Below are 24,777 nucleotides of genomic sequence, written 5' to 3' on the forward strand. Positions count from 1 at the left end.
TGTTCAAGCCAATGTGTCTTTAACGTGGGTTATTATTTTGGACATTCCTTCTATCATGATGATAATGGAATATGCCATGGTAATGGGTATGCAAATGCCACAGGAAATATAATTACTATCAAACTAGCTGTTTACTAGCCATCTCTTCAGGCAGCTCCTCATCTACACTCTCCTCCCCTGCCTTCTCTCACCCTTGTCAGATATCTTGTCTCTACCATGTTACATCAAAATCAAAGAAGCATGCATACATGCACACACACACACAAACACTGCTTCTTGCCTGACACACTACAAGTCCTATGACAGATCCTCATTATCCTGTCATGTGTGTTTGGCCAACAGAGAGTGACACACAGGCCAGTGGACATGACTGGTCATAGAAAACTCCAGTGCTGCGTCCTCAGCCCTGCCATTGAGCAATCTACAATTCAACTGTATTTTCTATGACTCCTAAATGAATGCTCTTTTCACAGCCTGGCAATAGCTTAGTTTACAGGTGAAAACCAAAGTCATATAGCCAGGGGCTTTATGGCCTCTCCCTGGTCCACACCAGATTGTTTTACTGAAGGTAATTTGATGGAGCCTGCAGCTTAGCCAGTAAAAGAAAGGTTGTTTTTGCTCTTGATGAGAGCGCAACCCCTTTCTATAAGGGACAACTATGGGTCATATTTGCTGAGATGGGTCAGCTATGCCATTCTCCCCAATGAACAGACTCAACACCATTTTGCACATGGCAATTCTCTACCATCCATTTAATCATGTAGGTCAAATCTTTGAACAGCATACAATGGTGTGAAATGATAAAATCCATCCCTCACTCTTCACTGAAAAGTGGCTTTTCAACAGAGCTAGGTTCAATTTAATTTTAACTTTAATAAATAATAAAAAATAAATGAAATTTAATTTGCCTATTTATACTGCTCTAATTTTCTAAGATTTTGGAATATGGTTTACTTCGAAAAAGGTTGAGTGTGCCAACCTTTGCCTTTGCCCAGAATATTAAAAATATAAATGCACTATGTACTGTACTGTGGAAGTGAAAAGTAAACTGAACTAAATTCAAAATAAACTAGATCTGCTTTGGTCCGCATGGTGCACATCCATGATCTGGAATATTACATTGTTACCACTACTGTTACTTAGTTGTCACACATAAACATGCGCAAATGAGTAATGATAGCATGTGCATATGAGTGTGTGTGTAGAACTGTGACTGAATCCCTTTTTCAAGTGCATCTAGCATAACTTAATTGCATCTAGCACAACTTAATTGTAAAAATCTGCCCGTCTCTCAGATACTTGCAAATATGTCATCCTGCAGCAGTCCTCTGGAGACATCATCACCACCAAGAACTGAATAGGGCTCATTCTGTAACAGGTCTCCTCCTATTCTCAATGATCCATACCATGTACTGCACTATGCCTTTGAACAGCTGCCATCCAGCAGGTACTTCTGATGCAAAACAGTCCTCAGAAAGGCAACCCTTGTCCCTGTGGCTATCAGACTTAACAAAAAAAAAAAAAAAAAAAAAAAAAAATGACAGAGAGACCTCTATCCCCACATCACCTAATTGCACTGCCCTCTAAGGCATTTTGTTGAGGTGCTGGTTATTGCCATTATCTTGTATCTGTTTATCTGTTACGTGTATGTATGCTCTAATGCCTTTTAATTTCCCCTTGGTAGAAGGTTTTATTGAATTTAGCTGAATTATTCCCTGAAAAAAACGTATGTGACATTGGTGCCGGGGAAGGAAGGCAAAATTAGTAGCTGCTATTTGGAGAGTTTAAGGATAATTGTCGCAACAGAAAAGTCAAGACAGGACAGGAGAGGACAGGACAGGACAGGACAGGGTGGTACAGGAGCTACAGCTCCCAGTGGCCCCCGGTTACCACTTAAGCTGCTTTGGGAACGGAGAAGCTGAACAAAAACACCCCAAATTAGAAAGAGTGAGCAGAGCGAGGGAGAGAGAGAGGGACATAAGAAAGGGAAGTGTTCACTGCAGTGTTACATCACGACATTCGCTGCCATATACCTCTGTGCCTTTTCCACAGTGGAGCCAGGCGTCCAGGGTCAGAAATGATGTCTCACTGCTACAACTGACCCGTTACATTGCTTGAAAGGGAGTGATTATGTCGGCGAGCTAGCGAGACAAAAACACAGAGGCCCAAACAATAGCGGGAGGTCACCTTGATACAGCTGCCTGCCGGAGACACTGCTCGAACGAGGAGAAAATGACTCAATTATAACACAGCGGTGAACTGGAAAAGGGGGCAGGGATGGAGGGAGTTAGGCGAGAGAGAGAGCGAGTAAAGTAAGATACAGATGTAGCATGTGAACTGCATCATAGCATGCTTGCTGCACTATTGTTGCACCACTGCTGCAATGCTTAGAGAAATCCTGTGAGCTCTGGTGAGTGTTGCCTTGAGGATTGTGTAACCCAGATTAAAAGGGGGAAAAAATATTTTAATGAACTAGAATGTCTTTTTTGTCAACTTTATGTAGACACACTTTATATATTTACTCAATTATTCTTATTATAGGCGTCATATTCCTGGGTATTACTTGTTAAAATTCTTTGAATTTTACATATAGAGATTTAGACACTGTAGAAGTACCGCTACCCAGTGCTGAGAGAAAATCCCTGAAAATACCTCAAAGACAACCAAAGAATTCAATAGCCAGTAGCAGTTTCATTAGAGATTGCAGCTTTATGCTGCAACTTTGCAGGTGTGTGCTCTCAATGCACCCTTTGAGGTTGAACAGGTGACAGAGTATTGCAACACATGGGGATATTTACAGGATTGATCCAGAAATACTTAACTTTTTTTATCCTTATAAATGAAATGGATGCTTTGGAACAAAGCAGGGAGGTGAAGATGTGGAGTGGGGGCAGATAAAACAAAAACAAGAAAGATGATTACATTAAAAAGCAAAAGTCAGCTATTCCCCAGTCACTACCACATCTTTCTCCCGCAACTAGCTTCTCTATCAGTCTTAAAATTAGCTCTTGACAGTCTCCCAGAAGAGTCAGTGGCATGTAGGCCAACATATATATAAAGCTTTTCCTGTGCCTGGGGCCAGCCAAGCCTTACCAACAACCAGCCAATTCCACTGTGACTGCACAGAAGCAACTCACAAACACAGAGATACACACACACACAAACACAAACACACTGATAAGGGAGTATTTATCAGCTGAGACCAGTGTGCGTAAGTGCAAGTGTGTGTGTGTTTATCAGAGTGAAAGATAGAGAAGATTGATATAGAAAGATACAGAGGGAGAGAGAACGTTCGATCACAAGGAAAAACAGTGAGAGATAGAGCAAACTGTGTGAATCTGTTTGGGTCAGTGTGTGTCTATGTACATGCAAGGGGTATTGTGGATCTGCATTCCACTGCGTTTGTGTGAGCGTGCATGACACTCGCAGCACACACACTACATTGTGTCTTCAAACTTAGCTCAACACCAACAGCACATAAGGTCTCGTCTTAGGCTCTGACACACAGCGCTCACACCATGGGCAACAAGACCAGGTCAAAACCTAGAATATGGCTGAGGACTACATTTAAAAAGCAACTTCATTCAAAAAGTGTCTGTTTTGACCTCAGTTTTGTGAACAGCGACTGTACAGGCCAGCAGATTTCAAACCCTGATTATTTACACAGTTAAATAGTGTTTTGATAATACAGTTATACTGCTATGGTGGTTTGGCTACTTCCTTGTTCTGATGGTTACAATTTTGTAGTGGTGTAAAAGTAATCAAAATTCATACTAAGCTAAAAGTAAAGATACCTTGTTCAAAACCAACTCAGGTAAAAGTAAAAGTAAAAGCCAACCACTGAAATACCACTTAAGTCCTACAGTATCTGGTATTAAGTTTAAGTAAGTATTCAAAAGTAAAAGTAAATTGTACTTTTTTTTTTTTTTAAGCTTTTTTTTTTTTTTTTTAGATACTTATTGAAAACAAGCCTCTGTAAAAATACATTTAGAAAAAATATTTATTTTTGGGTTATCATCCACCAGTAAAATGTCAAGGAAAGAAAAAAAAAAAAAAACAAGGAAGATAAACATAAATCTGTTTCCTAAATCTGATAAAAACTAAAAACTTGGTTTCTCATGCTTGTGGCAAATATTTCAGTTTCATAATTCACATTTTCAGCAGATTCATTTCAAAATAAGTGACCATTACTTAAAAGAATGCTCGCTGAATTTGTCAGTCATAAGCAAAATTGACAAGATGGAAATTAACAAGACGGATATTCCAAGAGCCGGCTTCCTAAATGCTGCACAGCTTCTTGTGCATTTTACAACAACCATTTTTTTTTTCTCTTTGACGTATTTGATAAAAAGGGCACTAGAGGTGAGTTTCTCCTCACTAAAGCTACCCATCAGGTTGTGGTCATAAATGATCAACATCAACAAGAGACAAACAGAAAGACAAAACAAACAACAGCTGCCCCCCGCCCACAGCTGACTGCTTCAAAGTCTTCTTGCATGTAGCTCAGCGCTCACGTAAAGCATTTATTATTATGGGCTGCTCATTTCCAATCACAGAAACTGGGTCCATACTAGTCAGCCAACAGTTGGAAAAAATTATCCATCGTGTATCAGGTGGCTCACCCCTGATATTTTGTAAGCAACGATGGTAGTCAAGGAAACTGCAGTGGAGTAAAAGTATGCGTATTATTTTTAAAATCTAGTGAAGTAAAAGCAAACAGAGACAGAAATACCTGAGTAAAGGACAAATTCCTTTAAAAAATACTGAACCACAGTAACAAAGTTTTCTCCTTTCCTACTTTATAGCACTGCATTTTCACCAAACATCTTCATCTTTTCTTGCCCCCTTCGTCTACTGACTGCTTTCAGAACGTGTGCAATTAAATCTCATGTAGCTCTGATAGGTTTTTATTGATTTATAGGGAAATTAAATTGTAGTTCTTTATGCTGCTATTTCCTCTAAGGATTTCCTTAGAGGATAATTCTGGCCCCAATGAATGTTAAGCTTGTTTTCGAGCATGCCCTCTTTCCCCTGTCAAAACTTTTATGGATTGCATTTATGCTATGCTGTTATCAGAGAAATGGTTATCATGTCTGTACCTCTTCATTTCACTCCAAATGAAATGATCAGCACATCTGTGACATGTAAACAAAGTATGGCAATGTGTGCATCTACAAACGTTTGCAAAGTCTAAACTCATAAAGCATTATAAAATATTTATTAATGAGAAGTAGTTTAAATGCTTTTGAACATTTTTAATTTATTGTATTAATCTTCATCTGTGGAACCAGATGTTCTTCAAAATCCCTGGGTAGACATTTAGACTGCATGTGTGCACGCACATACACCCCTACATGCTCACCCAAAGACACAGACACACACACACCACTGTTGTTCTTATTCACAGTGTCTTACAGCAGGTAAAAAGGATGATTCAAAGCCACGCACATGGTCGGATTTAGGAGTAACAATGCAGATTCTGTCCAGGAAGTGGACAAGTGACAATTGTAAAAGTTGTGTCATACTTGATAATCTATCCATGTAAAAAAAATGTGTTTGATAAACAGCCACATCCAATAGGGAATGTCCTAGATGTGGCCAACCAATGGTAGCCTTTGGTTAGTCTTTGGTTAGCCGACCAATTGTGTAAATTTAATCACTCACTCATGCAACAGGCACAATTGTTAAGCCGGCTCCACTGTGAAGTCCAGTCAAAAACTTATTACTTATCAGGAACAAGTATTTTATGGGAATCTGGAGGTGACTGAGTCCAACTCCCATAGCATACAGGGTCAACTCAAACTAATACAAAACTTTTCACAATATGGTATTATGTCTTGATGAAATTTTTTATTAAAAAGTCTTAGAAATCAAGACATTTAGAATTAGCAGTTATCAGCTACACTATATTACCAAAAGTATTCGCTCACCTGCCTTTACTCATACTATGAACTGAAGTGCCATCCCATTCCTAACCCATAGAGTTCAATATGATGTTGGTCCACCTTTTGCAGCTATTACAGCTTCAACTCTTCTGGGAAGACTGTCCACAAGGTTGAGGAGAGTGTTTATAGGAATTTTTGACCATTCTTCCAAAAGCGCATTGGTGAGGTCACACACTGATGTTGGTCGAGAAGGCCTGGCTCTCAGTCTCCGCTCTAATTCATCCCAAAGGTGTTCTATCGGGTTCAGGTCAGGACTCTGTGCAGGCCAGTCAAGTTCATCCACACCAGACTCTGTCATCCATGTCTTTATGGACCTTGCTTTGTGCACTGGTGCACAGTCATGTTGGAAGAGGAAGGGGCCTGCTCCAAACTGTTCCCACAAGGTTGGGAGCATGGAATTGTCCAAAATGTTTTGGTATCCTGAAGCATTCAAAGTTCCTTTCACTGGAACTAAGGGGCCAAGCCCAGCTCCTGAAAAACAACCCCACACCATAATTCCTCCTCCACCAAATTTCACAGTCGGCACAATGCAGTCTGAAATGTACCGTTCTCCTGGCAACCTCCAAACCCAGACTCGTCCATCAGATTGCCAGATGGAAAAGCGTGATTCATCACTCCAGAGAACGCGTCTCCACTGCTCTAGAGGCCAGTGGCGGCGTGCTTTACACCATTGCATCCGACGCTTTGCATTGCACTTGGTGATGTGTGGCTTGGCTGCAGCTGCTCGGCCATGGAAACCCATTCCATGAAGCTCTCTGCGTACTGTACTTGAGCTAATCTGAAGGTCACATGAAGTTTGTAGCTCTGTAGCAATTGACTGTGCAGAAAGTCAGCGACCTCTTTGCACTATGCGCTTCAGCATCCGCTGACCCCTCTCCGTCACTTTACGTGGCCTACCACTTCGTGGCTGAGTTGCTGTTGTTCCCAAACGCTTCCATTTTGTTATAATAGAGCTGACAGTTGACTGTGGAATATTTAGGAGCGAGGAAATTTCACGACTGGATTTGTTGCACAGGTGGCATCCTATGACAGTTCCACGCTGGAATTCACTGAGCTCCTGAGAGCGGCCCATTCTTTCACAAATGTCTTGTTTCACAGTCTGCATGCCTGAGTGCTTGATTTTATACACCTGTGGCCAGGCCAAGTGATTAGGACACCTGATTCTGATCATTTGAATGGGTGAGCGAATACTTTTGGTAATATAGTGTATGTACGATCACAGAAGTCATATCAACTATCATCCAGGCACTGTCTTCACACAGGTTTTTGATAATAGTTATTAGGCCTTTCTGTCAATGTCAGTTTGTTCAATGTCAAAATGTTTTCTAGGTGGTGTATCAGTTTTTGGCATTAATGTCAATTTTAGGCCAATAAGGATTCTGAGACCTCCAAACTCCACAAAAGCTTACAGAAATTCCACTGCCATCAAATACAAAAATGAAAAAAATTCAATGTAATCTCTAGCTGTTTCTTGCTGTATCAAAAGTTATTATGTACTTGTGGTTATTATGTACTTGACACATCAGGCATTTTTAGACTCATACAATCACCTTGATTTGGGGTTTTATTATTGGTCTGTTTTGATAAAGCTAAATTTAATGCTATTGCATAGGGATTAGTGGTTCTGTTAAACTGAGGGAAAATTATATATCAAATGTTTAATACTGAACTGGGTATGTGACTCATGAAAAATTATTAGGAAAAAACTTTGACGAGCAAATATGTGTATGTATTAAAGTTTTCTGTATCTTTCCATTTCTGTGTCTATCAAGACTGAGAGGAAATCTGGGTGTGCAGGACATTCAGGGTCTGGTTTGGCAAGTTTCTTGGTGACGTTTAGCAGACTAGTGTCCCTGACAAGACCTGAGCTCCAGTGCAGCTCACGCTGGCCCTAAGCTACGGCCATGGCCCCATTCTGCCAGCAAAACCAATTACTTAGTGTTTCAAAGCCCTCTGAGGGCCGCAAAGGGGCCCATCATTTAACCATGAGACACCCCAACTTCACTCACTGCTGGCCTCTCAGCAGTGGGTCATGATGGCACACCCACACACGTGTGCACATATACGGAGTAGGTGAACACAGACATTGCACATACACAAAGTTATGTTACTGAAAATTACTGGAAGGACAGACTTTTTCTGTTGTTTTATACACAGTGAAAAGTAAATGTCTTCACATCCGTCCCATTTGTTTGGGGTGGGAGCAGGATAGGGATAGATATTGGAACTATGACTAACTATGCAACATTTCAACCTAAAAGTGTCTTCATCAGGCAAAAATTGTTCTATGCATTGTCACACTTAAAAATGTAAGAGATGAAAAAACTTGTATCTCAGATCCTTTTTTTGAACCTATGAAGCTCATGTAAAAAGACTCATATGTACACGTATATTCACATATTTGCAAACACAAATCGCCAGAGCAGTACCAGCAACCCCGCCAGAAGTGCCAAGAGGGAAAAGAGTGAGATTGACTGACTAATCTCACGATGCCTCATGGGGAGATTGTAGAGCAGTTAAGAAAAAAAGACAGAGAAACAGTTCCAAAAACACGTCAGTCAAAAAAGGTGCTGTGTCCTCTAAAACGTATTTTCCAATTAATTGTTAACCAGAGTTGGACAGGGAATCAGTGGCTAACACAGTGACCTCTCAATTTGCCTTCCATGGGATAGAGTCATGTCTGTGCCACAGATAGGGTAAGCTTTCTACAGCTCAGTTTCTCCTTACCACAATCACACATGCTCACTCATGCGTGCATGCGTGCGCACACACACACACACACACACACACACACACACACACCAATGTCAAGTCCACCGCACCAGACATTCTGTCATACATCACCCCTTGTGGAAAGCCTTATCTGATTGACAGAGGCTGCTTTGATTTATGCCATGCCAAGGGATGTGTGTTTATTTCATTGTCTCTCTTATTCACTTAAATAAAACATTATATCATCAGTATATGTGCTTATCTACCTTGAGGCTTCCTTTTGAGTTGTAAAAGTGACATGAAAATCCTCCCAACATAAATCGTACTGAGACAATTGCTCAATTCGCTCCCAATATACTCAATATGCTGCCACTTTCAAGTCTGTCTCGCTCTATCTGTCTCTGCAGGATAAGTTAATGACTCTAATGAGAACGAAAGAGAGTGAGGGGGAGAGAGGGTAAGAGCGAGAGAGAAGGAGAAAGAGAGGGAGAGGGGGGAAACAATCAGTTGTGGCTCTGCCCAGCCCTTGGCAATGACAAAGTGGAGCAATTATGCATGAAGGCTATGACATTGACTGTGGCATCACCTCTTCTGCTGATCTGTGAAAAAGCAAACATACTCTATAATTCAGAAAGGCACTCACTCAATCACATGCTCACACACATACACGCTCATGCATACACACACACACACACACACACACACACACACACATTTCCTCGGCTCACAAAGATTCAGATGACCATACCTTTTACACGCGCACATACACACACACACACACACACACACACGTGGGTATGTCAGTGGGTGGTGTGAATATTTCACAACACAGGTCAGCAGGAGGTCGGAGCTGTTCTGCAATGTCTCGCCCTGTGGGTGTGTTAAGCGGTTGGTGAGGCAAATGCTCCCTTGGCTAGTTGATCACCCACTTTTAGCCTCTCATCTCTCCCCGAATTCACACATACACACACCTAACCCTTTTACACACCGCATGCCTGTGGCCCATAACATCCCCCTCCACTGCCCCACTTGATGCTTGGTTGCGTAGTAATAGCGTCATGCTTGAAAGAGATATTGATTACTCACAAGAATGAGCCCTCAGTGGATTTCACTTACACACTCGCCCGTAAACACGGATTCCAAAACAGTCACCGTCACATGCATGAACAGAGAAGCGTCTCGGAGGGCAAAGTAGGACACTCGAGCAGCTCGGGTCAGCTACAGTATGCAATGGTCATTATGTAACATTCTGGACTGCACAAGTTAAAATAAAAGACTGGGCTTAAAAAGGTCACTGGTTCGGATCCCCAAGCCAGCTTGGGGAAACAAGGCAGGGATGGAAATGGGTGATGTTGTATTTTGTGCATTGAAATTATTCTTTAACACAGCATGACTCCAACAGTGTGTGAGTAGAGAACCTTCAAATTGCCAGGAAGAGTAAATATAAACCTCAAAGAATTCACTGCTTATTGCCATTGTCCCCACCTCTTAACCCAGCTTTGACACTTCATGCATGTCTGAAAATCTCAGGTCAAATAACATCTCAGTGGGTGCAGCTGGCTCAGCATATTTCCAAGGAACTTATCAGCCATTTACAAGACTAATTATTGCCTCATGTAGATCTGTCAACCTCAAAAATGTGGTGCAATGAGGATCAATAGGATCTGTTAATCGTGGCAACACATACACACACACTTAAACACACATGCATGCAGCAGAAAGGAGTGAAATGATCAAACGCCTCTGTGAGTATCTCAGAGGACCCCCAGTCAGGCACTGAGGCAATGGGGGTTAATGGGTGTGCTGAGAAGCTTTGAGATTCGCCTAGTATACCAGAACACGCAAGATGAATCCATTATCCGCTCAGCTACACTCAAATTAAAAAAAGAGACACAGAGAGAAGATGAAAGACTGAAATGATGTTTTGTTTACTTAAGGCTTCAGGGGGGGTCAGGACTGGGACTAGAGTGGATTGGGAACAGGTAGTGTGGTGGAAGAGGGGACCGAGGGAGGGAGGGAGGGGAGGAGAGAGAAGAGTAGTGCAGAATAGACCTGAACTTCAGCTGAACTGGGCAAAATGAAATGGAGTGCAAGATAAAGAAAGTGTTGACAAAAAAAGGACAGATTAATTAATCATGCTACAAGAGTGTGCCATTGTATGTGTCTCTTCCAAACTTCTTCCTAGAAATGTGTGAGAATGAGAGAGACAAAGTGAGGCAAAGCAAGGAGAAGAGAAAAGCACAAAGGTAAAAAAAAAAAAAAAAAAAAAAAAATGAAAAAGAGAGAATGTTAAGAAAAGAATGCTAAAAAGAGAGATATAGAGAGAGAAAGGAGGGAATGGGTGAGTGCATCTATAATACAAAGTGAACTGATCACTGTCTGATAAGAGAGGGATGAAAAGAACCAGTGGGATAAGGGGTAGAAAGAAGGTGAGAGTAAGGACATCAGGGAAGAGGTGGGAAAACAGAAACAGAGAGTGCAGGAGCAAGGAGTTCACAGCGGACAAAAAGGACAAGAGAGCAAAAGCAAGAGTGGCTACAAGAAAAAGCACAGAATTGAGTGAAAGGAAAAGCCAGTCAATACCAGTTGTGAACAAAAACAAAAAGAGCGGCTGAAGCATCTCCTCCAACTAAACAGTAGAAGAAAACGAGGAGCACCTTTTGAGTCCTCTCAAAACATTTGTTATGACAGCAGTGTTGGAAGTGTGTGGTCGCTGAGCAGAAAATGTATCTCAGTTATTAGCACTGAAAGCAACTGAGTGCGATGAGAGTTTGATTTGAAACAACTCACAATCAGTCCACTTTGTGCAGAAAGCACTAAAAGCATAAAAAACAGAGAAAATAAAATAATTAAGGACCTCAACCCCAACCTACATGAGCACGCACACACCTCTCTCTCTAAAAGAACCAGTACAAAGCTGGAAAGATAGATACACACAGACACACACACACTTGCACACACACGTACAGCGAGTGTGGAGTTGGGAGCTGATCAGTGCTTGATTATCTTCCCTGAGTGCAGCGCACCCTGAGCAGCACCAAATCGGATGACTTCATTAGCATATCATCTGCATAATGGCTCAGCCAGAGCAAGGGCATTTGCCTGCTACGTGGCTCCTACCATGTCTCACTCTGAAGGGGGGGTGGGCTTATGTGGGGGGTGTCAGAGAGTCTGTTCAGTTTTACTTCAAGTAACCAAACGCTGGTTCCCTCCTGGTGCAAAATGCCCAGCCATATGCCAGCCTGAGACATCTCTACTGACTGACAGTTAATTGAATGAGCATGACGAAAAAAAAAAAAAAAAAAAAACATTCAGCTGAAAATAATTTCTCTCTGTTGTGCACCATCACTGGAGTTTCCTTGCTGATACATCCAATTATAAGCCGTTCTGTTGCAAATTAAACTAGGAACACGTGGGCAAGCATGTTTGATACTGTGAGGAGAAATTGCCTCGATGTTTCTTTCTTAGCATTCTGAACATTTCTCCCTTGCAAATGACCTCCATCCTGAGAGGTAGAGAGGGGTACTGGCAAATGTTTGGATAGGAATAATTAGATTGTGGAAAGTGAAATAATTTTTACACCTGTATAAATATGATAATGAAATATAAATATGCAATACTGCAGTACTATCAAGCCAAATTACACTCTCAAAGGAAAGCATCTGCACGAAATAATGTTCACATTATGGAATAAAACAGCTATTCTGTCATGATGACAAAAAAATCTCCTAGAATGGTTCTAACTAGCGACTTTTAACGGGTTTGTGTCATCTTTTCCTGCTGAAAACACATATTTAAAAAGCCAAGAAATATTACAGAAGATTTCACAATATTTTTTTTTTCTCCTGCAAGTGGTGTGCTGTGAGTGTTTCTTGTTTCTGAGCCCCATGGGTTTTTACTTCACAAAATGTTGCTGTGGTTGTTGTTTAAAGAATGGGTTTTGCTTCTCAACACACTTTATGTTAACAAAGGCATTCCTATTTTTTTCCATTAGTGACACTTACAGACAAAAAAAAATCAAAGTGCTTATCACAAAGTCAGTACAAAGGAAATTATGACTCAGGACAGAAAAAAATGTCACTGCAGTCAGCCCAGTTCACAGGTCACAATTACACCAATTTCTGCAATCTTTTCTGAAATGACATGGACGTTTGTAAAGCCATTTCTGTCAGTCTTCAAAATAATATACCGCTCTGGTAGACATGCAGCATGAGGATTAAATGCACCCAAGGATTTGAGCACACACAAGAGATACATGCAGAAATAAAGAAAAAGTAACATGTCAGTAAGCATTTTCGAGCAGAAGCACTGGCAACAGTTGCAAGAAGAGTAACATTAAATTCTATAGTTAGGAAATGTTAGGAGATTGCCTTTTCACCTGAGGTAGAGAGGGAGATACAAAGAGAGAAGGATAATGAGACAAAAAGACACTGGTGAGGCAGACAGAAATAATGAGTGATGTGGAAAAAGGGGGAAAGAGAAGGAAGAGAAAGGAGTGTAATGCTAAAGAAAGATAGTAAATGGAGTCTGAGAAAGAGAGAGTAGAATTCAGCAGAGGTTGGTGCATTTCTAACCATTCTGCTGCTCTGTCTGCCATGTTTGTTTACTCTCTCCCTGGTGTGAACATCTCTGCATGGCTGCAGCCATCACATCTACACATGTCACCCCCTCAATACACACACACACACACACACACACACACACACACACACACACACACACAAATTTACTGTAAGAAATGAATGCACACGGAGGCACACACACACTCCCACACATTCCTAAGCCTTATATGCTCATACTTAGACTTGCACAATGCAACCCTTCAAGCCACATCTTAACCTAGTTCTTCGCATAAATCCTACTCATAAGGTCTCGGGCACTTCATGAACAATGCACAGCATTCCTGATTTTTCAGCCAAATGTGTTCACTCTGTGCCACTGTTGCTGCGGAAAAAACATGTTCTGCAAATTGCGATGTCTTGTTTCATTTTGTTTTTCTTTTGATTTGTTTATGTTTCTTTTTTTCTTTCTTGAAATGAGAGTCATTTGGAGCATTTTATCTCGTTACTTACTGTAACCCTACTGACTCATGAGAAATATTCAAAATGCTTTGTCTGATGCAACACTGCATGGTAGTCAAACAGTGAGTAAAGGAAACTGACTACAGCAAATGACTAAAATGACCTTGTGACTTTATAGAGGTGCAACTTTTCCACCAACTGCAGTGGTACAGTATGCAAGAATGTTTTGACCTAAGTCTTTATTTTAGATTGCATATGTGAATTGGTGTCTCATTAATATGTATTTACTGGGAATGCACAATATTTATCGGCACGTCATTGGTATCAGCCAACAACGTCTTTAAAATTAATTACTGGCATCAGCCCAAAATGAAAATTTGAGCCGATATGACAGCCAATAAGATGACACATGCCTAAACAATCCATGCTCCAGTGAAGGTGTACATTATGAAAAGCATTTTATTTTATGTCTGCATCTAACAGTGATCCATCATAACAACAGGCATAATGCTATGCTAATTCCACTACGGGAGATACTTGATGTTCTCTGCAATTAGGTGCAAAAAAATATCTGTATTTATCGGCATCAGTGTTGGCATTCGGCCGAAAGAGTTGAGAAATCGGCATATTGGATAATGTTTTCCTATTGTAAATCCGTGTATGAAAAGTGCAAGGTTCATGTTTTGCTTTGCAGCACAGCAAGCAATGACAGTTCAAACATTTTATGTTAACCTACTGAACATGTTGTTTAGACACTGGCTTAACCAACAGCAATACTCCTGTGGTGATGCAGCAACTCAAATAAAGATGGACAAATATGTCAGTTACATATTCTCATGTTCTATCTCTTTCTCTCTCTCCCACTGTTGCGTAACCACTGACGCACTCGTGATCCGTGAAAAAGAGGGAATCAGTTTTGCTCGGTTGATCCCAGAGGTCAGCAGCAAGAGAGAGAGAGAGAGAACAGAGGGAGAGGAGTAAATAGAGCACATGGCCAAGAGAGAGCGAAAGCGAAAGAGGAGAGAAAGACAGCCAATCATGGGGTTGGTATTGGTGAGTTGGTGTCTGGGGCGGTGAGAATGGCATCAAACAGAGGGTAAGAATTGTGCACCATGGCTGACAATATATTCTGAACCTTTGCTCGTTGTCTGGGGAGCTGGAGATGCAGAAAATGCCTTGAAGGAAGAGTACAAGAAAGAGCAAAACACAAGATGACAGAAAATAACGTAATGGAATCAAATGGAAAACGAAAAGCCACATAACAGAATGGAGTGTAACAGAATGGAACAGAACAGAGGAAAAAGATGCAGTAAAGGAAACAAAATACAACAGTAAATAACAGAAACAAAGACATGGAAAAAATGTATGGCAGAGCAAGACAAGAAATCAAAGGAAAGACATGGTCTATACCTTTTTTGTTTAGTTTAGAGCCTAATCCAAATATAATGAAACTGACACACAATCTGCCGCATTCCTTAATGACATAGCTTTGAACTGAATTGCACGATCCATCCACTCTTCGAGCAAATTTCTTACCAATTGAGAGTCTGGCTTGTTTGGACAGGAAGAAGGATTGCCAGGGTAAAATCCTGCTCCAGCCAATCAGCACCCTTTCACAAACAAAGGGCTGCATGTAAGGCAGGTCTTTATTTATGGCTCGTGTTTGCTGACCGCATGTGGAACAACCAGTCATCGTTGAAATCAATTTGACCAGCGCCCTCAATTTTAACAAGTTTGAAAACCACCGTAGTGACTCTACTACAGTTTCAGGCTGAGTAATGAAGTGAAGCAAGTCAAACTCAAGTTCAGCGTGGGCGTCTGGCTATTAATAACCGTTTATCAACAGCACGACCAACGTGTGCCAAAGCCAATAATTGGCCAGCTGGTGCTCAGAATCCCATGTCTGATGCTTCACAGTAAAAGCCTGTTTTCACTCTACAAAAACAAACAAACTTCTGATGATGTCACTCACCCATCCATATCTCATTCACTAAAAACAGATTTAGAAATACAAATGCATTATTTTCAAACAACCATGCTTCAGCAGGTTAGTGACTATAGTTATAGGGAAGAGCGATGCTATTAATGGTGGGCAGGCCAATTTTTCTAACAAACCAAATTCTTTTAAGATTTTTAATAGAAGTGAACTGATTTAAAACCAGCTTGCATTGATTAGTATTTTTTAAAAAAATAACAGTTTCTCAGCCAGCAGTGAACTATGTCTACTGCCTTAAAGCTGGACTCATTTAAAACTTTAGAAACACATGGGCCAAAATGGGTCCAACTGATTTATTACTAATATATTACATTTTCTCTATCTGGGTTTAGCGCTCACCATTGGTTCACTGAGTTAACTGCAAACTCAGTGAAAGAACAAACGATCCATATTTGTAAAGTAACTTTTGAGCAAAAGGTGTTGGTGCGTGGCCAAAAAATCCCTTCAGTGAAACACAGGCAGGAGTTAGTTCTGTCCAAACAACTGGGCTACTGACTCATTCAACTTGATGAAAATTCACATGGTGGATGAATAAAGTTGAACCTGAGTCTAGTAACTGTACTTTTACCTGCACCTCTAACTTTAACTCTACTGCTGAGCAAACTGAATGAATCACTCCCATTTTTACCGTGCCACCATCCAAAAGTTCGCTCCCCCCCTCCCCTACACACACACACACACACACACACACACACACACCTCCCCCACCCCCCAACAATACAGCAACTGAACACTTCTATTCAGTCTCATTGAAAGATGTTGAGTCAGTAAGTGACTCATACACTAACAACTGAACTGCTGAACTGAACAAAATGCACAATATCTGACCTGCAGCACAAAGTACAGTAGCATGCTGTTTAGGCATCACGTAAGGATAACAATAATGGAATGAAGGAGGAAGTTTGAGAATTTGTGAGCTTGGTGAAATTGTGGTTGATCAGAGTCCTTTATTTTGGAAAGCGGCCTGCCATCACTGACGTCATCGCAAAGGTATTCAGATATCATCCAAAATACTCATTTCATGTCTGCAAGCACCCCCACTCACTTGGAACAGAGTCCAACTATTACAGTCCAACTACTGATACTGATCCAATCTGAAATTTCAATTGAGTTCCTTTGGCTGTCTGATTCAACACAAGGACAACTGATACGTGATTAAACCCATCACGAATGTTGGGGAACTAGACTTTCGTCGGGAATTACTGCGCACACAATTTATAAAAGTAAATTACTATCTGAAAAATCATGGTGATATCTCTGACATACTCTCACCCTGAGCCCACTGAGTGTAGAGAAGCCAAAAAAACCCTGGCTCTGAGGAGGATGGAGAAAGCCATATATATAAACCCCACTGAAGCTTGAGAGTGTCTGCGGACAGGCAATAAGCAGTAGCACGCCATAGCACTCACATCTTGAGCCTGACTGTGATAAGAGGCTCATGATGTCCGCAGTACTCTGAACTGGAGAAACGCAAGAAAGAGAGAGAGAGAGGAAGACGCAGAGATAGAAAGAGAGAGAGAAGCTAACTAGAATACCGAGGCAGACAGAGATAAATAGGGTGAGACAAAGGAAGAGAGAGGCCGAGAGAGATGGAGTCAGTGAGAGGGGGTGACCGAGAGAGAAAATATAGAGAGAGGGTGGAAGACAGACAGAAACAGAGAGAATGTGACAGAGGGAAGAAAGCAAAAACCGTGTCTGTGTGAACTCTGCGGCAGGACTTTGAGGGGATAATTAGGGAGAGTGACTCCAGAAGTGGAGAATAAGTTCCCAGTCCTAAGCCTTCATGCAGGGGGATTAGACTGGGGCTGAACTCCTCCCCCCATCTCTCTTGCTCTCTCTCTCTCTTTCTCCTTCCCAATGTCTTTCCTTCTGGATCCCTGACTGCTCTCTAAAGTGGACTCTCTGCTCCCCCTGCCAAGTGCTGTCGAAACCAACAACAGCAGTGCTCTCTCTCTGTCCGCCCCCGCAGTCTAAAATGGTCAATATAACACTTTCATTGCAAAATGAGACGTCTGCTATTTCTGTAACAGATGTGATTTCAAACATGATTACTGCAATGTACACACAATTCACTATAGGTATATAGATATATTATTGTAAGTGTTAGCCAGTAGAAGACTTTCAAGACTTTATGAAATAGCAGCATTTTAAAGGATATCCTCACTCTTTCCACATAGTGAGCAAAAACCAGGAGGTAAGCATTCTTCACACATGATATTTATTATGTTTAAAAGAAAACCATTTTCTCTGTCTGCACTGGCATGATGACCTGAAGGTTGTTGTACATCACTACCGGATGGTCAGAATGTATTACTTGTCAGGGCTTTTACATTAGCGCAAAACATACTATAGCAGTGGTTTTCAAACTCTGGGTTGTGACCCACTTGCAGGTCTCAGCAGTGCATTAAGCAGACTGTAAGATGAGGGCCAAAAGAAGTAAAAGGTGGAAGTTAAATTTGAGCATTTCCAGCTTCAAGGCAAGCTCAAAAATAGTTCTTAATGACTTTTCACATCAGAATGTCAAATCCAAACACTGTCAAGTAATTTATCTGTCTAATGATTTGATTAGAGCTCACCAATAAACAATAGCTATCGTGAAAGATAGCCAGACAAATGGCTATGTTCATCATGCTGTTAAATGTTCCTCCAAAATAACATTTTGTGAGATTGCACCGATGTTGGATGTTGGAGATGGAGGATTGCTATATTTCTTTAAATAAACACTGTCCTATTCCCATCCTCCTCCTCATCTCTCTTCCAGCACAGAACAGGCCAAATTCAGTGAATGAAGTAGTGCAGTTGAGAGGGTGAGTGAGTGTGTGTGTGCGTGTGTGACAGACAGAGAGAGAGAGTGAGAGAGACAGAGAGAGAGAAATTATTTAATGAGTTTGATGTAAAATATTATCCCCTATTGCAAGCAATTAAGTTGAGGTCAGTTAATCATGTTAACTGGAAACAATGATCAATCTCAATAGCAATCTTTAGCAAGTGGGCAAAATATTTTTATTGCATTTTTTTTCCATTGAGAGAAATTCCAGAAAAAAAATAAAAGTAAGTCCAAACTGATTGAATTAAAATGTGAATTTCCAAAAAGTGGTAACGTGTCACTGTGAAAAAGCCTGCACATGAGGAAACGGCCTACAGGAGAGTGCATGCTGACATGCAGATCAACAAGAAGTCTGCAGGTTGAGGCAAAGCATGTTACTAACTGGAGCAATGTTGCTAACTGGAGCACAGTTCTGGTTCACTGCCACGTCTTGTAAAAAGTTAGCTATCGTCAAAGCCGTGGATCTAAAAAAGTCGCATCACTGAGCCAAGAACAATCGGAGCTTCGCTGATAGCAAGGGTGTAACACTTTCTTGATAGGTGGCTCAGGTTACATATACTGTAGCATCAGCCCCAGATTTAAGGTTGAAGACAACAAGGTGTTCCATATTTTTCCTACAGAGACGTGTGGCTGGCTTCACAACGCTGACGCACTCTCACAACCCCTTGAGCCATCACATGCTCTCTCTCCCTCTCTTTCAATCTCCCTCCCCCCGCTCTTTTCAGTCTCCTTCCTCTGGTCTGTTCTCCCCCAACCCCCCCATTTACCGTGCCCTCTGGCCACTGTGCCATGTAGGTATGCGTTAACAACTGCATGATGGCACTGGGACCTTGTGTCAGAAATATCTGCAATTTACCATGATGATTTCAGCAGCATTCACTAATAAAAAAAAAAAAAAAAAGAAGAAGAAGTCATGTAGCAAGTTACGTAACCTAAACATTGTGATGGTTACATATCTGTTTGCTTTAGAATATCCTCTTGTCAGACCTCTAATGGCTGTGAAATCTTTTTTGAATACTTGCAAATGGTAGGTCTTGATTTTGTTTGAGGAAAGAGTTTTAAGTGTCTGACAAGATGAGTGTGTCTCTAAATGTTGTATGAAAAGTAATTTAAACATGTTAGAACACTCGTGTGCATCCCCCTTAATATGGAAATATGGAAATGTTGTCATTGGTTGGGGATGTACTGAATATATGAATGGAGGGTCAAGACTTGCATTGCACTGCACAAAGATAATCTGAGATACTCTAAATCGTTATCCTTTTTGCTATTTATTTTTTTCAACTGCATTCAAATAGAAATTGCTGCAGTTTTTGTTCTCCTTGGGATGTGATAAACTTATTTTTGTAAGTTTTTCAAGACATCTTGGCGCAAAATCTATCATTTTGGGGTCAAGTAGCCCTTTCCGTTGCCCCAATGCCACTTATTCCTTTCCAGGGACACCTATGGACAAGTGGAGTCTCCAGTCTACCTGATCTGCATGCCTTGAGATTGCGGCAAAAAAAAAAAACTGGAACACCCAGGACAGACCCCTACAAACATGAAAACAACATTAAAAGGGCTGCAATCAAACCTAGGTTGTTCTTGCTGTTATGCGACAGCGTCAACCACTGAGCCACCACGCTCCCCTCACTTGAGATTAGTTGGCCAATTAGCATTTAATACGATAAGGTACTTTTGCAAGGAAATTCTTTGTTCCCCCGACCTCCACAGGGAGGACACAGTGCAGGGTCTGCTACAGAACACTGAAAGGCAGTGTCCTGACTTACTATTACCCCTTTTCCAACACAAGAACTGTCCCCAGAACACAGGAGCCCTGTAGAGGAACCAGGAACCTTGCCCTCGTTTCCACTGGAAAGAGCCAGTCTGTCTTTTTGCCATGAGCTTTTTGCCCTGAGGGTTGAGTTCCTGGGCCTTAAAGCGAGTAGGGGTTTTCCTGCCTCCTGGTGTCAATTGGGGTGGATTTTTATTTAGGTTAGCAGTGCAAAAGTATCCCCCCAGCCAATAGAAACAAGCAAATTACACAAATTTACACACATTATTAAAACAGCACTCCATCAAGAGCATGCTTAGTAGTGGCTGAAAGAAAAAACATATCATTTGTTTCCATTTGTGACTGCCTGCCATGTCACAGTTGGTCTCCATCACTCTGCTATTTCTTGTTTTCAGCTCTTGCTTCTCTAGCAACCTCAATCTCATTTTCAACCTGCACGTCTCCAACTGCAAACCTCAGCAGTAAATAATCAAGCCATACCAACGGCTTCAGCAACTTCGATGTTTAATGTTTTGCTGTTCTCAGTCATATGCAGGAGGACTAGACACCTCCTGATCATTTGCATATATTTTAGTGTTCTTGGGTGCGATGGAAACACGAATATTCAAAAGCTTAGGATGCTCGCTTTGATTCTGAAATCCTCTTCCAAGAGCAAGACTAAGAAACTTTGACCCCATAACATTTTGGTGGAAAACAGGTGTTTGCTGTCCCACTGCTTCTTCCTGCATAGCACACACTTAACTGGGTTGCACTGTATGTAAGCCACCCATTTGAAACAAAAATCAAGCAAGCAGATGTCCAAAACAGCAAACACAGGTGAAACTCACACAATGTCCTGATGCACTGTGGCCAACGTCTTCCTACGTCTAACCAAGGGGCGCACACACACACACACACACACACATATATACACACATGCACACACTTGCACCCACAGCGCGCTGCATACTTGTCATGAATGAATAATGAGGATATTCTCTGCATGATTGCAATGCACAGAGGCCACCGCTTTGACCTCATTCAAATGAAGCCAAATGTCAGGTCAAGTTCTCCAATCAACTCATATTCAGCGAAGACAGAGAAGTGTCACATCCAATTACACACGCACAAATGTTCACATGCATACACACAAACACATCCACAGTCCGTCCACACGCACACATACACACTCTCACGCACATTTAAACCATTATGTTGTCTTTGCAAAGGCGCTCAATAATCTATTGCAGTGCATTCTTTAATTACTTCTCATTCTACAGTATATAACACAGTGAAAACAGTGAAATTACAGACATGCCAGCACTGAAACCATATTTCTGTCCGTCTCCACTCAATCGCTCCCCCCTTTATGCAACAATAATGTGATAATGTGAGCATCTTTGTCTCTCTTTTCCACTCACTCAAACAAGCACGCATACACATATGTAATGAACACATGTAATAAATAATTGACCAGTCGTAGAAGCACATATTAATCACACGCAGACAAACATACACAGAAACGCACTTGTGCGCACACGCACACACATCGCTTTTGCAACATAGTGTACAATAGGTAGAAAAAGGATTGCTGTACCTTTGTTTCTACCTACAGTTTTGGAGAGGAGAGGGGATCCGTAGAGAGAAAAGAGGGAAGAGTGTCATCCCGCGCAGAACAGGAGAGAAAGACAGCAAAAAGTGGGGATAAACTATTGTTAGTCTACAGTAAGCCTGTATGCTGCCAGCTGACACTCTCATGCAAAACGCTGATGCTCATGCAAATGGGTTGGCAACAGAAGAAGCATTCGTCAGAGGAGACACAAAGCGGCACGTGGGCAGTGCAATCCATAAATACATTCGATACATGAACTTGTGGGCACACGCGCACACACACACACACACACATACACTTCAGACACACTCATAAACTGCAGGCTTCATGCAAGGGAGAGGATCTAACACAGACTCACCTCCCTTAGGTGCTAATTTACTTAAGTCACATGTTGTGTGACTGTGTAAACCACATCACACCGTGCCCTTCTCCCTCTCTGGCTGTTCCTGTCTCCCCACTCTGCCTACTTCTCATTTCTTAGCATGTCTTCTCTATATTCCCTTTGTCTTTTGATTTATTACATGTCTATAGATACAGTCGATGACATGTAATCTGTGAGGCGGTGTCATGTCTGTGAATACATCACTGTCATAGTGAAGGGGGAAAGCAGCAACCGATTTAAAAATGCAGAAGAGAAAATTGTACAATGGAGATATGCACAAATTACACAGTGACTATCCACCCTAAAGACAGTCAACATTATTTCAATAAATTGAGGATAATTAGACTGGACTGCTGTCCAGATTCATTTAAGGAATAGACAAATGATGTAACAGAATGGCCACATGCATGTCTACTTATATACTAATATGATGTGTAGTCTTTTTTTATATAAATCATTGGGAAGCCCTCACAAAATAGCTACTGATCTCACATGATCGTATGATGTTAAATTGTTTTGATGGTCTGATGAAACTGCCGTAAAGGTGAGCCAAATGCCTCCGTCTCCTCTGTTGGTGCCAAAGCACACGAAATGCCTGTTCTCTTTCCACAACCTACTTCGTAATTTGGCAGTCAGCATTCCGTGCCATGGTGTCTTGGCTGGACTTGCAAAGTCTGTAAAGCCTGTAAAACCTCAGCATCCCACCTCCTTGATTTTATGTATTTCTTGTTCTAACAGGTTGGTGGGGTGGGAAATAACGTGGGGAGGGACTATTCAATGATGTAAACCGGTAGGACAACAGGGGCAGGATTGTTCAAAAATATCTGAAGGTTTTTTTGGCTGAATTTTTTACTTAAACTCATAGGAGAAGCAAAAGATGGCCCATATCGTAACACTTCCAGGCACATGTCTATCATTTATGTACATCTATTGAAGAGTTCTGCAATGGTTTTAACAATGAAATTTGAGATAGGAGTCTGACATATATGAGGAAATAAGGTGAAATGGTAAAGTCCGCTACAATGAGTATATGAAAAAGTGGGTTGTTAAAGAGCGGCTGATTTTAGCTTAACCATTACTGGTTATCTGGTTTGACACATGGCAGTTGTAAGTGACTTCACATTTTAATATCTTTTATTTTACAAAATACAAAAACTAAATGTATTTTGATCATTTGGGAACTTTAGAAGTACACAGTTGAAATGGAAATTCATTTTATGGGGACGTTTGAAAAGTTTGAAAGCACTGCTGGTGGGAGGATTTACCGCTGTGCTGGTTAGACTACTGTTGACCCGCTGTTACTCTGTTCATATTACATTGTTCTGCTTCTCAAATACTCCCATATATATGGACCCGCAGAAACTTGTACAGATAAATTCATACACACAAAAAAAATATGTGTTTACAGTCAGTGCTTTCATCACAATCTTCACTAGCCAACACATAATCCACACTGTAATTTAGTTAAATGGAACATGGCATAGATTGTGAAAAATCAAGCTAAATTGCATAAAGATAAATTTAAGATCAGGGAATTATTATTCTTGGCTGAATAGAAAATCACTCAACAGTTTTGAGGCATTTTTTGTGAAAAATATTTGTTACTTTGAGAGGGAGTTGGATTTCAACATACAAGTATGAGATTGTAGCTTGTTTTCCCCCAGACCAGGTGACAGATATCACAATGGGCAGGCATTCCCAGCTTCGCAAACTGTATCCACACAAAAGTTGTTACCTTTCTCCTATTCTACACACGACTTTCTTTCTTGCTCCTGTCTCTTTTTGTTCCTTATCTTCCATCTCCCGTGCTTCACAGCTACCTCTTTAAATTCCTACAATTTCCTCATCCACTGCCTCCCTGTTTGGTTTTCTTCACCAACCCCCCTATCCACCCCTCCCCCATCACTGTGGAGGTCAGGCAGGAACGGTGGAGTGTGTCACTGCATGTTAGCTGCAAAAATGAGTCCAGCACACAATTATGTAATACATAGAAACCTGGATGGAATGAGGGTGAGGAAGGAGGGGGAGCGAGCGAGAGAGAGGAGGAAGGTGAGATGAAAACATGCCACCCCCCCATGCACATGCACACACACACACACACACACACACACACACACGCCCCGCCACTTCCCCACTCTCCCCCATCTGCAGCAACAATGGGAGCAACTCAGCACACAAATGCACACAGACAGGTAGTGAAAGCGCACACCATAAAATTACACCCCAAAACCAAGCCAGGCAGAGAGTAAAAAAGAAACAAAACTGAGATCTCCATAGAAAAGGAAGAGAATGTACCTTGCTCCGCCTTCAGGTGTGCGAGGCCTTGAAGGGAAAATTGGGCAGACAGGGACAGAGAGAAATTTTTAAGAACAGTAGCACACCAATACTGCAGAGGTATTGTGATTATGCATGCTTTGCATGATGGCAAACCATGACAGCCACACTTAAGACAAAGCTTTCTCCAGTGCGTTTGAAAGCTTTCTGTTTAGAATAGACAGACTAGGAAATGTGCAATTACATATGTAAATA

The 24,777-nt window shown here is 41.3% G+C and overlaps 1 protein-coding gene across 1 annotated transcript in view; it reads right to left on the reverse strand.

Moving 5' to 3' along the window:
• Positions 1 to 24,777, reverse strand: part of nrxn3b (neurexin 3b) — a 302,450-nt gene that overhangs the window by 266,462 nt on the left and 11,211 nt on the right. The window contains exon 4 of the mRNA XM_030047060.1: positions 24,544 to 24,570. Coding sequence (XP_029902920.1) covers positions 24,544 to 24,570 — 27 coding nt within the window. The remainder of the gene's footprint in view (positions 1 to 24,543; positions 24,571 to 24,777) is intronic.

Source organism: Myripristis murdjan, chromosome 24, assembly GCF_902150065.1.
Source record: "Myripristis murdjan chromosome 24, fMyrMur1.1, whole genome shotgun sequence".
Taxonomy (NCBI): domain Eukaryota; kingdom Metazoa; phylum Chordata; class Actinopteri; order Holocentriformes; family Holocentridae; genus Myripristis; species Myripristis murdjan.